This window comes from Lolium rigidum, chromosome 4, assembly GCF_022539505.1.
Source record: "Lolium rigidum isolate FL_2022 chromosome 4, APGP_CSIRO_Lrig_0.1, whole genome shotgun sequence".
NCBI lineage: Eukaryota > Viridiplantae > Streptophyta > Magnoliopsida > Poales > Poaceae > Lolium > Lolium rigidum.
The window spans coordinates 129,452,905-129,466,456 of NC_061511.1; the positions used below are offsets into that span (position 1 = coordinate 129,452,905).

The 13,552-nt window shown below is 44.2% G+C and overlaps 1 protein-coding gene across 1 annotated transcript; it reads right to left on the minus strand.

Annotated features, from left to right (window-relative positions):
* Positions 1 to 1,041: 1,041 nt before the first annotated feature.
* Positions 1,042 to 4,938, minus strand: LOC124705624 (transcription factor MYBS2-like). The gene is made up of 5 exons (XM_047237331.1): positions 4,448 to 4,938; positions 1,910 to 2,139; positions 1,723 to 1,800; positions 1,584 to 1,625; positions 1,042 to 1,497 (listed from the first exon to the last, which is right to left on the minus strand). The coding sequence occupies exons 1-5, from the start codon at positions 4,713 to 4,715 to the stop codon at positions 1,324 to 1,326; spliced, it is 792 nt and encodes a 263-aa protein (XP_047093287.1). The 5' UTR covers positions 4,716 to 4,938; the 3' UTR covers positions 1,042 to 1,323.
* Between the last annotated feature and the right edge of the window lie 8,614 nt (positions 4,939 to 13,552).

Consider the following 13,552-nt stretch of genomic DNA (forward strand, 5'->3'; position numbering starts at 1 on the left):
TCTCTCGCCAACAAGATTAACAAAACAACTTGCCGGCATCTCTTATACTTCGACCGGCCGATGGCATACCCAGGGCTGATTGGATACCGCGAGATGCAAAAGGTCAGCTCCTTCCAAAGCAACACCAGGGAAAAAAGAGACTTCACATTATCTTCGGCTGAAAGGACACCACATTATCATTTTTCTAGTTGTCAAAGATCACATCTCCCAATCCCGAGAAAGGCGGCTGCTATCTCATGATCCTTGCCGCTATTTGTTTACTTCTCATCCCCACCTTTCGCTGCGAGCTTGTCGACGACCTTCCACCGGCAATGGTGGTGGGGGCGCCACGGCGCCAGCGACGGTGAAAAGGCCATGTAAAGTTAAGCAACAGCAACAACAACAGAGCTCAGTTGGGAGCCACGAGTGTGTGCATCTTCACAAAGGAGCTCAATGATTTGGACCACTCGTCACCCTAGCGAGATATCCACATATCCTATCTTTGATAAGGTCACAACACCAATTTCCCATCCTTCGTTTCCCTCCGACCCTGCTGTAGGCGTAGACTATGCTTTCAGGAGAGCATGTATACATGATGTGATATCTCATCTGCAGAATCCACACCCACCGTTTCACCGTTTTCGATCTTCTTGATTTCTATGAGAATTGACGCTTCTCAATTCTCAACACAGATCGAGCTAGCAAAGTTCATGTACAGGAAGCATGATACGACAACAAAAATATCAGTTATGCGTTGTAATTTGTCTAGTTGCTTTTGTTCACCTCCCTATGCTAGTATTGCAGATGATAGGAGACCAGAAGGATGGCATGTTCATAACACGCACGATTGATGTTGTTTCGGACGATTTGTCGTGCTGCGATGGACTCTCAGTGGTCCAATTATTGAAGCATTGGAAGCTCAGAGCCACACAGGCAAGAAGCCCGTCCTGTCATCGCTGCCTCCTCAGATGGCAACAAGAAACTAACCCCAGCCCACTTGCGTGATCCATGAACACCACGATAGGGACCCTTTTGATCTCGATTTCTTAGATCATTTCTCCATGCAAGCACCGAATTAAATTCATTCATTTCTTGGAATAGTAGCACATTACAAACAAATTCTACTACAGCTGCTTACTACATATCTGAATCCTTTTCACCAACTTATAGAAGAGCGAAGACGCAAGCAAATTCTTATGTATTTTATACTCAATATAAATAAACTAGCTGAAGCACGATCATCGATGGACACAAAGTTAGCATGACAAACGAGAACACGGACAGCTGATGCAGCTGGCACGGGTTCCTGCCGTTGGCCATGTCCGGCAACTGGAGATCGTCAGATCACAGCGCCTTGATGCCACCCATGGTGCTGCGATGAGGAGGCGCGATGCTGAGCTCCAGGATGCTGGCGGATGAAGCCATCGCCAGCTCCAGCCCGGAGGCGGCCATGGCGGCGAGCGACATACCGGCGGAAAACTTTGATCGTTTCATCACATGGTTAGTTAGTTCATCAACCTGCAATACGTGGGTATAAGGCTTTGGTTGCACCTGTTGTTACATCTGAAGCAGCTACCAGATGTAAAGGTGCTGATTAGTTTTACCTGCATGTTGTTGGCCCTCATGAATCCAGCATAACTTGGTACCTGAGATGAGGTTCAGAGTTCAGTGTTCTGATGAAGGCTAATTCTAGCTGAACCTTGTAGCAGGAAACAAAACGAACATAAAGTAGACGAGTTATACATGAACGTCGCCACGGTCGGTATGGAGTATCTCCTCAGCAGGAGCAGGCTTGGTTCCAATACTCTGAGGACTTGGCAGCTGAAACCAAAATTAAATTCAGCAGAGTGCATCAGCTGCAAGGTCCGATGGATGGTTGGAATAATTGGAGTGAATTGATTGGACTGGATCGATCAGAGTAGATATGCACCTGATCATCGTAGCTGTGGCCCGCGACGATGCCAACGTCGAAGAGGCTGGCCCGGCGCTTCTTCTTGCCGGGGTTGGTCTGCCGGAGGAAGTACTTCTGAGCGTGGCTGGCCACCTGCGTGGCCGTCCTGGTGGTGACGAAGTTCTTGGAGATGCCTCTCCAGTCCCCTTTGCCCAGCTGCTTCAGCCCGTCCAGGAACTTCCTGTGCTCCTCCTCGGTCCATGGAATCCCTGAAGGGCATAATTGATCGAATCTCAGCCAACCATTTGCTGCAGGATTCATGGTAGCAGGAAAAGAAAGTGACATGAACCGACTAATTAAATGTTATTGAGGCGTGTGGATCGTAAGATTCATCAACCACTCCACTTGGCTGGTACAGAAAAGGTTATCCTAGATTTAGCTCGGTTCTTGATTGCTGAATCCAGGTCAGAAATTTCCAGTCACGAAATCGGAATTAACTAAGAAATCAGATTATGCCCAACTGTTGGGATTTGCCCACGAATCAATCACATCAAACTAGGCGAACAAACGCGGAGACAAAATTTATCGCCAAGGGTGCGTGTCGCACCCTCTAAACCTCTTATCTTTATTGCTTTTCTGATTTTCTCAAATCAACTCACGATACAACTTCTTACACGCCCTGCCCATGTTTTTTATACACCTTCAGGGACAGACCCACCGACCTAAACAGCTTGGTCCTAATTCTACTCGATTTGGACTTCCTAAACCTACATGAACTCAATACCACGAGCACACACAGCAGGTGCCTTTTGACTTACCATATGCAGCCTGAACTAGAACTAAACTAATCTACGTACATGACAAGTTCAAGTCCCAAACAGACTCGGCTTGCATCTACGTAGAGTACTTACCAAACTCAGCTAGAAGACTCCTAAACGGTCATGTACTAGACACTAAACTAGACACTAAACGTGAACTGACCAAACATCTATTAGCCACGAAATACTAAGACTAGACTCTAACTAGACTAGGACAAGATTATTTCTAACAATCTCCTCCTAATCTTGAACTTATCATCTCCTCGTGCTCCTCCCGATCTTGACCTCCGCAGCTTCACGTCACCTTCTTCATTGTCATGTCCGTACAGTCAGTATGACCCGCAGGAAACATGCAGCGCACCTCTGCTCTGCCATGCTTTGCCACCGCCATTGATCGGCCCCTGCCGCACTCGGTTCGCACCTATGTGCCACCGCTATTGCTAGCATCCTCACACTCGGTTCGCACCATACTCCTCTTGTACTTGTTTACAGTAGTCTCTCCTCCTACTGCGCACACACCTCCTCGCTTTACGGTAGCTTTCCCTACCACCGTCCGCCTTCGGCATCGCACCGAACCCTGCTGGCCGCAACCAGGACGCTCCACGAGGACATGGACATAACTCACGGAACACCATGCACACCTCACACACTTGATGCGCTTCAACTGCAACAAATCTTCACGGAGACGAGCACTTGGACACAACGACGACTCACTGACACGACGACGACCGCACGTGCAGACGTGCACACACTTGACTCTTTGACTCATCCGACTCATCCGACTCCTCCGAAGACGATCTTGACGAGACTCCCAGCACCGCACCTCGGCACCACCTCTCCCGTCAACGATCATCCGCAGCTCCACCACCTTGCGACGACAACTCTCCGCCATCTCCTCCTTGTCGTTCTGCCGAATGACGATCCCCCGCCGCCATGCTGACGACAGCTTGCTCATCGTCTCCACCCAGCCGCTCCGCCGAGCGACGGTCGCCCGCCCCGAGGCGCTAGTAGGGTCGCCTCCCCGGGGCAAGCGTAGCTTCAAATCTTCGACCTCGCTCTGATACCAATTGTTGGGATTTGCCCACGAATCAATCACATCAAACTAGGCGAACAAACGCGGAGACAAAATTTATCGCCAAGGGTGCGTGTCGCACCCTCTAAACCTCTTATCTTTATTGCTTTTCTGATTTTCTCAAATCAACTCACGATACAACTTCTTACACGCCCTGCCCATGTTTTTTATACACCTTCAGGGACAGACCCACCGACCTAAACAGCTTGGTCCTAATTCTACTCGATTTGGACTTCCTAAACCTACATGAACTCAATACCACGAGCACACACAGCAGGTGCCTTTTGACTTACCATATGCAGCCTGAACTAGAACTAAACTAATCTACGTACATGACAAGTTCAAGTCCCAAACAGACTCGGCTTGCATCTACGTAGAGTACTTACCAAACTCAGCTAGAAGACTCCTAAACGGTCATGTACTAGACACTAAACTAGACACTAAACGTGAACTGACCAAACATCTATTAGCCACGAAATACTAAGACTAGACTCTAACTAGACTAGGACAAGATTATTTCTAACACCAACAACCTCAATAATTGCACTAATTAAGTTTCAGGGGCTAAATTAATCTGTAAATCACAGTATTGGCACATGAATGAATGAATAGAACAGTAGAGTTGTACTATACAGGAGAGGGAGAACAGACCGTGCGTTTGTGATCTGAATAGAGAGGCCAGCTTACCTTTCTTCCGTTCGTGCGCCTTGCGGCGGCGGCGCTTGAGCTGCGGCGTGGACCCGTGCCCCTCGTCGTCGGAGGCGTAGCCCTTGTCGTTGCTGGCCTCACCGGGCAGCAGCAGCGGGGCGATGGAGGTGAGGTTAGGCATGCTGGTGCTCTTCTTGAGCTCCATGCAGTGCTCTTCATCCTCTTCCTCTGCCGCCGCTGCCTCGCCGTGGACCTCGACGCCGAACAGCCTGAAGACCACTGCCTTCTTCTCGGCCACCTCCTCCATTCCCCGCTCCTGGTCGAGCTGCGCGTTGCGAGGTCGCTGTCGCTGATGGAGGATTTCGGATCACGGTGCCGGTGGCGGTACCTTGTTGGAAGTGGATTGGACGTTGGATGTTTTGGAGGCTACTGCAGGAGCATGGAGGGAGGAGCAGAGGAGACTCTCCTTCCTCTGGCACGGTGGGTGGGTGGCTTTGTCCTCTCCTCACTGCCTACTTGCCGGCAGTTGCTACCGTCTCCCTCCCTCCTCCATTTATAAGCTAGCCCGGCCTTTATCTTTCCTTCTTTTTTTTCTTTATCTTATCTCTAATTTTGTTCACCACTGGGTTTCTAAGAAACACTTGTTTGCACGAGTAGGTTTCTAAGAAACACTTTGCTTACAGTTGTGGTTGTGCAAAATGGCCTTTTTAGCTTAATGTTAGGCATGTGAGTTTCTAATAAGAATAAGAGGAGAACCAACAATTGGGTGTTTGGTAGAAGAATAATTGCATCCCAGCCTATCAGGTCAAACCTATGTTTGAAGTTTTATTCCGATAAAGTGGAATATTCTTTAGTGAGAGAAAATGTTTCGGCCGATGTGAAGGTGCATGTGAATCACCACGAGAGAAAACATTTCTTTTCAGCTGTGGCGTAGAAAATAAAGTTGAACATGTGGATAAAACAATTATTGTTTGCTTTGTGTAGTGTATAAAGTAAGTTATCTTAAATACCAATTTTACATATATGTAAGAAAATATATATATGTTCCCATGTATTTTATTAATTTTAGTACTTTTAAGTATGTTTATATTTATTTCAAAAATACCGGGCTCCATGGATCTAGGATCCATATTGATGCCCCCGTGTTTAGTAGCCTAGGTTGTTATTTATTTCTAAGACATGAGTAAACCCAATGTTTTGCTCTGTAAATCGCTTAGTACCGAACGCCTCCAAACTCCTCATTGTCTTCCTCCCATCTCACTGCTCCATCCTCTCTCTATCTTTTTTTTTTGTTTTTTCATTGTTTTCTAATAGCCACCTCCTTATTGTTCCTCCGTCTTTCCACATGTTATTTTTCCGCCCTATTTGTTACTAGATTTGGTGGCGTGCGTCTCGATAAAGCCTTTCTGTAAGCCCTCAAAGATGAAGGAAAGACAAGGTATTATAGGTAGTATCATGCATTTCATGCATGCAAAAAGCTGATGATTCAATGTAATTTATTATGAGAGAGGTTATAGTGGTATCAGAAATAGATACCGTATCATAGCATGTAGAACTACAAAAGTAAATTCAAATAAATCTAGCACTACACATATTTGCATTGAAATGCCGGGTACCAAAATTAATAAATATAAATAGATTTTTTTGATAAAGTGAATATATTAATATTTGAAGATACGAAATACACCTAGCTTCTCCAACAACGCAATACCCTAATGGTAGTACGGAGGCACACAACCAGAAAAAGAGAAAAGGAATCTAAGAAATAAAAGTCCTGCTATAGAATTCTAGCCCTAGGAACAACAATACATTCTCCACCAAGACAACACCTGAACTTCAGACTCTCAAAAAGCGACACTTCCAAGAAGGGAACAGTGCACAAGCGTCGCCGGTGCCCGATCAAAGATCTTCGGTTTTCACCCTGAAGATAGTCCCCGCTTTCAAAACAATGCCTTCAACAAGGACATTGCTAGATACAACCAATTAAGGCTAGACCTTGGATTTTCACCCTGAAAAGGTAAGACTGTGAACTTCACATGTGATGCTGCCCCCACTTGCATACTGCTGTTGCGAAACCGAAGCCCAGAATACCAAGCAAGTGTCTCAACAATTCATAGACTTAAACCTCTATTGCTAGTCCTCCAATCCGTACCTTCATGATATTCTCCGCCTCTGGCTTCACCATGGACAAAAATGTTAACAGGTGACACGACAGAACAGAGCTTCGTGCCACTCCCTCCAGAACCAATTGGTCGAAATAAAAGCATGGGTGCGTACGACCGAATACCACCCGATCCAGCAAACTCGAGGCAATAGGTGCACTGTTACATTCACCGGCGGAGCCTTCCGGAACTCAACACTTCGGCCAGATCCAGAAGGACAAGCATCAAGCAGGTCTTCATCTTCGCACAAGAGATACCCAAGGACCGCCACCTTTATTCAGGTCGGGCCCCAACGCTGCCGACCTTCCCAGGCTGGCCTAGGCAATTCCGGCGATACCAACTGTAGATCAAAGTTCGAAGACAAGCCCATGCCTAGGCAACGCAGCAGCCCAACAGCTGTCCCTCCACCATCGAGAGCCGACACCGGAGAGAGGGCAAGGAGAAACCGACCTAGGGTTTGCACCCAATCAGCCCGTCCCAACCCGCACCTCCATCGCCGACATGGCGCCACCGGAGGCAACCACCACCGATCGCTGGGTCGCGACGCCGCCCACCCAAGCCTGGAGGCCCGCACGCACGCCGGCGCATCACCGCACCCCGCCCAGATCCGCCGCCAAGGAATCTAAAGAAGTCGCGAGGAGACGCCCGGCCGCCACCGTCGGCCACCCGGGCTCTACCCGGCAGCTTCATCCAGCGGCGGCGCGGGGGAGAAAGCACACTTGGCGGCGCTAGGGTTGGAAAGGAGATCGCCTTCGAGTCACCCTTGGTGAGAGCGATGGGGGGTCTATTTTCTCGCGTGCCTAACTGCTCTCTCGCCATATAAAGAGACTATGTGATATCAGGCATTGTACAAGTAGTACTATTATATATTATTAATATCATCTGCTGTCCAGTGTGACTAAAATTCTCCATTTTTCTGTGGAACTCCTTTGAATCGCATCACATGTTCCCTTATTTACTTCAGTTCGCTTTTGAACCGTATGGTCTGTCATATCTGAATCGAACGGCTCCACCACCGTATGGCTTCCTTTGTAGACGAGGATGGGCCCACACGTGCAGCGTGTGTCGCAGGAACTCAGCAGAAATAATACGGATCATACGGAGTAGGGCTCGCTTCCCACATGTGCATTTGCGTACTCCCAGCATTCAATGCAATGGCATGGTTGACCTGACGGAGAGAAGCGCGCTGATGACCTCGAAGGAAGATTCTATCCATTGTCCTTTATTGAGTGGATCGAGGTCTTCACGGTTTACTCTAGGAGCAGCTTCCTTGGATCATTCGTAACGTGCACGGCAAATGAAAAAAAAGTTGTAACAGTAGTACAACTAGGAGTGAGGATTTTGTGGCACCCGACCTCCAGTGTGAGTTTGGCTTTTGAAAATTTTGAAAACCGCCATCCAGAGATATTTTTCCCATGATCGTGTACATATGTTCCGTATACTACTTAAGTTTCAGTTTAAAAAGCAATTAGGCTACAAACATTGTACTCCTTCCATACTGGTAATTATGTAATTCGAGAAACAAGTTTGACTATAAATTTGATCAACAAAATATGAGATAGATGTCACAAAAATTATACAATTTGATTCGTATTCAATAATATATTTTTATGATATATAGCTTATATTTTATTTACCAAATTAGTAATCAAATTTTTTTTTCTCGAAGTATAAAGGAATAAAAAACCTCTTATTTTGTCCTGAAATTTGTCTTTTTATATAGCCTAAAATATGACATCTTTTTTAGCAAAACTTGTGGGGTATGTGTTTATATTATTAATTTGTATAAGTGGATTGCCTAACTTTTTTCATCACATCGATCTTTTGGAATAGTTGGTTAGTGTATGAAGCTTAACATGGTAACAAAGTGAAGGTCTAAAATTTGAGTCATGTTTTTACATTTATTCTATAAATTGTTGTTGTCCCCCTTCTGCCTATGTACTGGCCTCTAGAGCAATGCGCGTCTGTTTACACGTGTTGACTTATCTTCGCGTCACACGTGAGAGGGTATTAAACTGTATAAGTGGATTGTGTAGGGAAATGCACTTTGGCTCAGAGGAGCATTTGCTCTCATTATATGAATCCACATTTTGAAATGTCAAAAAATTCTAAACTAAATTTTTACATGTACATCTAAATATTTTATGTTGGTACACAAATTTTCAAAAAAAGAAAAAAATTGTGGCTCCTATAAAAAAGACAAATTTTGATGTTGTAACACGACTACATACAGCATATTTTTTTTTCTTTTTTGTACACACCACATAAAATGTTGTTTTTCCACGAAAACTTGTGTACGAACATAGAATGTCACGATGTATACCAAAAAATTTATGTCAATTTTTTTAACATTTTTAAAATTAATTTTTAATTATTTTATATAATAGGAGCATTTGCTCCTATGAGCCAAAACGCCACCTCCGATTGTGTAGCTCTTTCCATCAGACCAGTCTTTTGAAATAGTTGGTTAGTGCATGAAGCTTAACATTTATGTACTCCCTCTGTTCACCAAAGTTAGACAGTTTAGGTTTTGTAGATTCACTTATTTTGATTCACATCTAGTCTACTTTAACGTTTAGACTCACTCATTTCAACCCGTACCTAGTCTATTTTGAAATATCTAAAAGATCTTTTATTTTCAGTTTTATTTATGGCTAAAAATACATTTTTTCAATTTTTAAAAAGCGAGAACACTATGCCCATGACTAGCAATTAATTTCCTTTGGTAATATAATTATTTTATAATAAATAATTCAAAATTTTAAATGAGTATACCAAAAAATGTTTCCATGGGCGAGCTACACCTAAATTAATTTTGCCAAATTTAAACTAGCAAGTGCTCTTTTTTAAATAATCAATACCACATATATTTAGAGTAGAAAATAGTACATTGTGATATACATGAGTTGTCTTCATCGATTACAAAATAATAAAACCTAAAAGAAAGTAGCAAATATTCGAGGTCTTTAAAGTCTTTTCTTTCATAACATAGTCTTGTACTTGTAGATATCAGTGAATGTTCTCCCATAATTTTGTGAGCCGCAATATCAAGGCTACGTGCATGCGTTCAACCATGAAAGTAATAAACCAACATCGGTAGTAGTACCATCACTAATATTTCAGAAAACAATAACCAAATTGCATTGTCAACATCATCGGGAAGACGATTAAATGAACCACCATTATTCCGGGAAAAGTTTGCGAGGATCATCCTCCTCTTGACAACCTTGACAGAAATTTCAAAACCGATCTCGCGAAGCAAGATCTTAAAGGTTGTACCTATGAAATTTAATCTTTCAACACCGTCATCGACATTGGGAAGAAGATTTATTTGTCGAGCGAAGAAACAAAAATTAGTTATTATAGACGGTGCCATCTCTGTTAACATGAAAGCAAAAATGAAAACAACTATAAAAAACCCTAGCTTAAGAGAAGGGGGCGTGCATATATGCGTTTGATATATACGAGCATATACCCCGGAGCAGTGACCAGAGCCCGCGCTATGTAGCAAGACGAACCCTGTCTTGAATTACGCACGTAATTGCAAGTCTGGTAGCGATCGAACTATGTGAGGATGCCGTGACGGATACGCGGGAAACCATTGGCGTACGTCCGGGCAATTTCCCCGTCCTTTACTTGCGTACGGCTGCCGTGTGCAGTCGCATCGTCCAACCGCGGGTCGCGCGCGAGGCACGCGCCGGATCTCCCCTACGCGCCTTGACCTTGAACTGAAGGCTGTACGCCCCGGCGTGCTTGCGAATAAGGGCAAACTCCAACGCAACTCTCATCTCAATCAATCAATGCTACATATATTTATACTACGGAGTAATACACGAGCAGTCTACAGCAATTATAACGCGTAAATTTTCGAGATCTTCAAACTTTTTCTTCTCCGGTGACATATATTTGTATTTTTCTGAAGGCTAACAAAGCTAGACACTAAACCATAGATTTGTAAATACCAACGAAGGTACTCTCATAATTTTTTTTTAGGCCAATAGCTCCTATGCGACATTTTTGCATGGAATTAGATAAAAAGCGACGTTGTTCGTGAAAATAGCTAGTATGCGATGATATGAAATAACTCAGGGCCACCCGTGCCATAAAACGGCCGTTAAGGAGACCGTTAGGTTAGTTAAGGGTTTGGTTAAGTTAGTGGTGCCCTGAGTCAAACCAATTGACCCAACTGCACCCTTCCGACCGAACGCGCACGAACATTTTCTGGCGGCGGCGGAGCTCACCATCCTTGTCGACGGCGGCGGAGCTTGCTTCGAGGATGGCGACGCTTTCGTTCTACGGCGGACGTGGTGAGTGCCATTTGATACCCTGATTCCTCTTCCATCATTCTCACCCATTAGATCTGAGGGCTGGGTTGGGTTGGAGCTTGGATTGTGGCTGGTGGCGTTGCTGAGTGAGGGGAACGAGATGGGGGAGGCAGGAGAGGGGACAAGCAACCAGTAATTCATCACATTTTGAAGCTTAATTTCAATTCTATTACTGCCTCGAATCGTAGCTCACATTGCCCGCCAAAAACAGGGGAGGGGTACGTTTAAAATTTGCATAAAATTCTTTTCCTCCAAGGCATCGTAGATTGATGGAAGCATGCAGGAGATTGAGAGAGACACGATGGTTGAATGGGATGTAACTTTAGAAGATATTGATCCACAAGAACTAGAAAAAATGGAAGAGGAGGCGGTGAGGAATGTGGTGGCCAAAATTGGGGAGAGTGCGGTTTAGGGGTCAAATCAAGAAGTATCTTTGTTAGCGTTTGATGATTGGAAATTGGAGTATGTTAGGATTGAAACATGGGAAGAAATGGTAGAAGAAATCGATCGGTGAGAAGGCTGGACAAGCAATAGTGTTCTCTTTTTGGCAGAGCTCATTGATCTGAACCCTGCATCCAGGGTTGGATATGTGGCATCGAAGTTGGCTTGTCAGATTATTGAGGATGATTGGGCTACACAAATGCAGATACTGCATATAGTTACTGAATTGATAGTGCTACCGGGGGAGGCATGTGAAGAAGAGGCAGATCATGTTGAGGAGGTCCCTATAACTATTGATTGGAATACCATTGACATAAGTGACCGAACAGATTTGGTCATTGCTCCAATGTCTGACATTCAAATGGCAACTATGTTTGGTATTCCTGTAGATGAGAAAGACAAGGAAAAGGAGAAAGATGAAGCTGCAGATGATGGTAACAGACAATCAAGGACTGCAAATGCAGATGCTGATGCAGATATAGATTCAGAGTTGATGCATGGTGCTGCAGTTGAAGTGGGTGATGGACATGATGATGAACTTATTTGTGTTTATGACAAAGAAAATCCACTTATTGAAGTAGGTAGATTGTTTCCAAGCATGGATGAGTTTAGGATGGGTTTCAGGACTTATGCAGTCAAACATGAGTTTGAAACCAAGACTTTGTGAACAGATACAAAGAAATTCTATGCCAAGCGCAAAGGTTACTATGGTGATGCCATGCCATGCAAGTGGTATATATCAACTAGACGTCAACCTGATGGAAGGACAATAACGGTGAATCAAATTCCAAAAGCACATACTTGTATTACAAGTTTACAAATGGTTTCAAAAATGAGATCCCAACTTTGGGTGGCAGAAAAAATCACTCCTATTTTAGCCAAGACACCAAACATCACTGCAAAGAAACTGAAAGTAGACCTAGAAAAGAATTACCCAATCCAGCTGAAATATACTACAGTTTGGAAGGCAAAGCAAAGAGTGATGAAACAATTATTTGGTGATTGGGCAAATACATTTATAATGCATTATAGCTTCAAAGCAGAAGGGATAAAAGGTGTCCTAGCAGTGTTGTTGAGATAGATACTGAGGTGACACCAGATGGGAAAGTGTATTTCTCCAAATTCTTCATGGCTTTAAATCCTTGCATTGATGGCTTCAAAGCAAGCTGCCGTCCATATTTGAGTATAGATTCATCATTTTTGAATGGCAAGTGGAATGGTCAACTTGCAGCTTGCAATGCTCTAGATGGACACAATTGGATGTACCCTGTAGCTATTGGCTTGTTTCAGTCTGAGACAGAAGCGTCATGGACATGGTTCATGATGCAGTTGAAAAGAAGCATTGGTCCATTGTCCCCTTTGGCAGTCCACACTGACGCACGTAAAGGGCTAGAAAATGCAGTGAAGAATATTTTCCCCATGCTGAGCAGAGGGAGTGCTTTGGTCATATGTGGATGAATGTGATCAAAAAATTCAGAGGAGATGCATTTGGCTGCCTGTGGCCAGCAGCAAGAGCATACAAGCTTAGTATACATGAGTATCATCTGAATAAGATAAAAGAAGCAAGCACTGAGTTTGGCCCTTGGATGGAGACCTACCATTCTCTTTTGTGGTACAGGTCAGGATTTAACACTGCTATCAAGTGTGATCATATCAACAACAATTTGGCAGAAAGTTTTAACAACAGGATAAATGATTTGAAGGATTTGCCTGTCCATGGCATGGTTGACCAAATTAGTATCATGATCATGAGGTTATGGGAATTGAGAGCAAGGATTGGTGATAAGCTGCAAGGGCATGATAAACTGCCTACTGTAGTGCATGAGGTAGTCAACAGGAGCAGAGGGCTTGCACACTTGTGTGTTGTGAAATCCTCATTGCATGGTGGTGAAGTTAGAGACACAAAGACTACCAGAAGGCATGTTGTTGACACCGAAAATAAAGAATGCAGCTGCCTTGAGTGACAAGACACTGGAAAACCTTGTGAACATGCCATCATTTTTTGGCATGCAAACCCAAGACAAATATGCACCCATATTTGCATGAATATTACTCAGTTGAAAAATTCAGAGCTGCATATGCACAACCAATTCCACCACTTACATATCAGTCTCACTGGCCTGAAGTTGACATAGAATTCTCCTTGTGCGCTCCTTTGACGAGAAGGAAGGCTGACAGGCCTAAACAGAGTAGATACAAGGCTTGGTTTGAAAAAT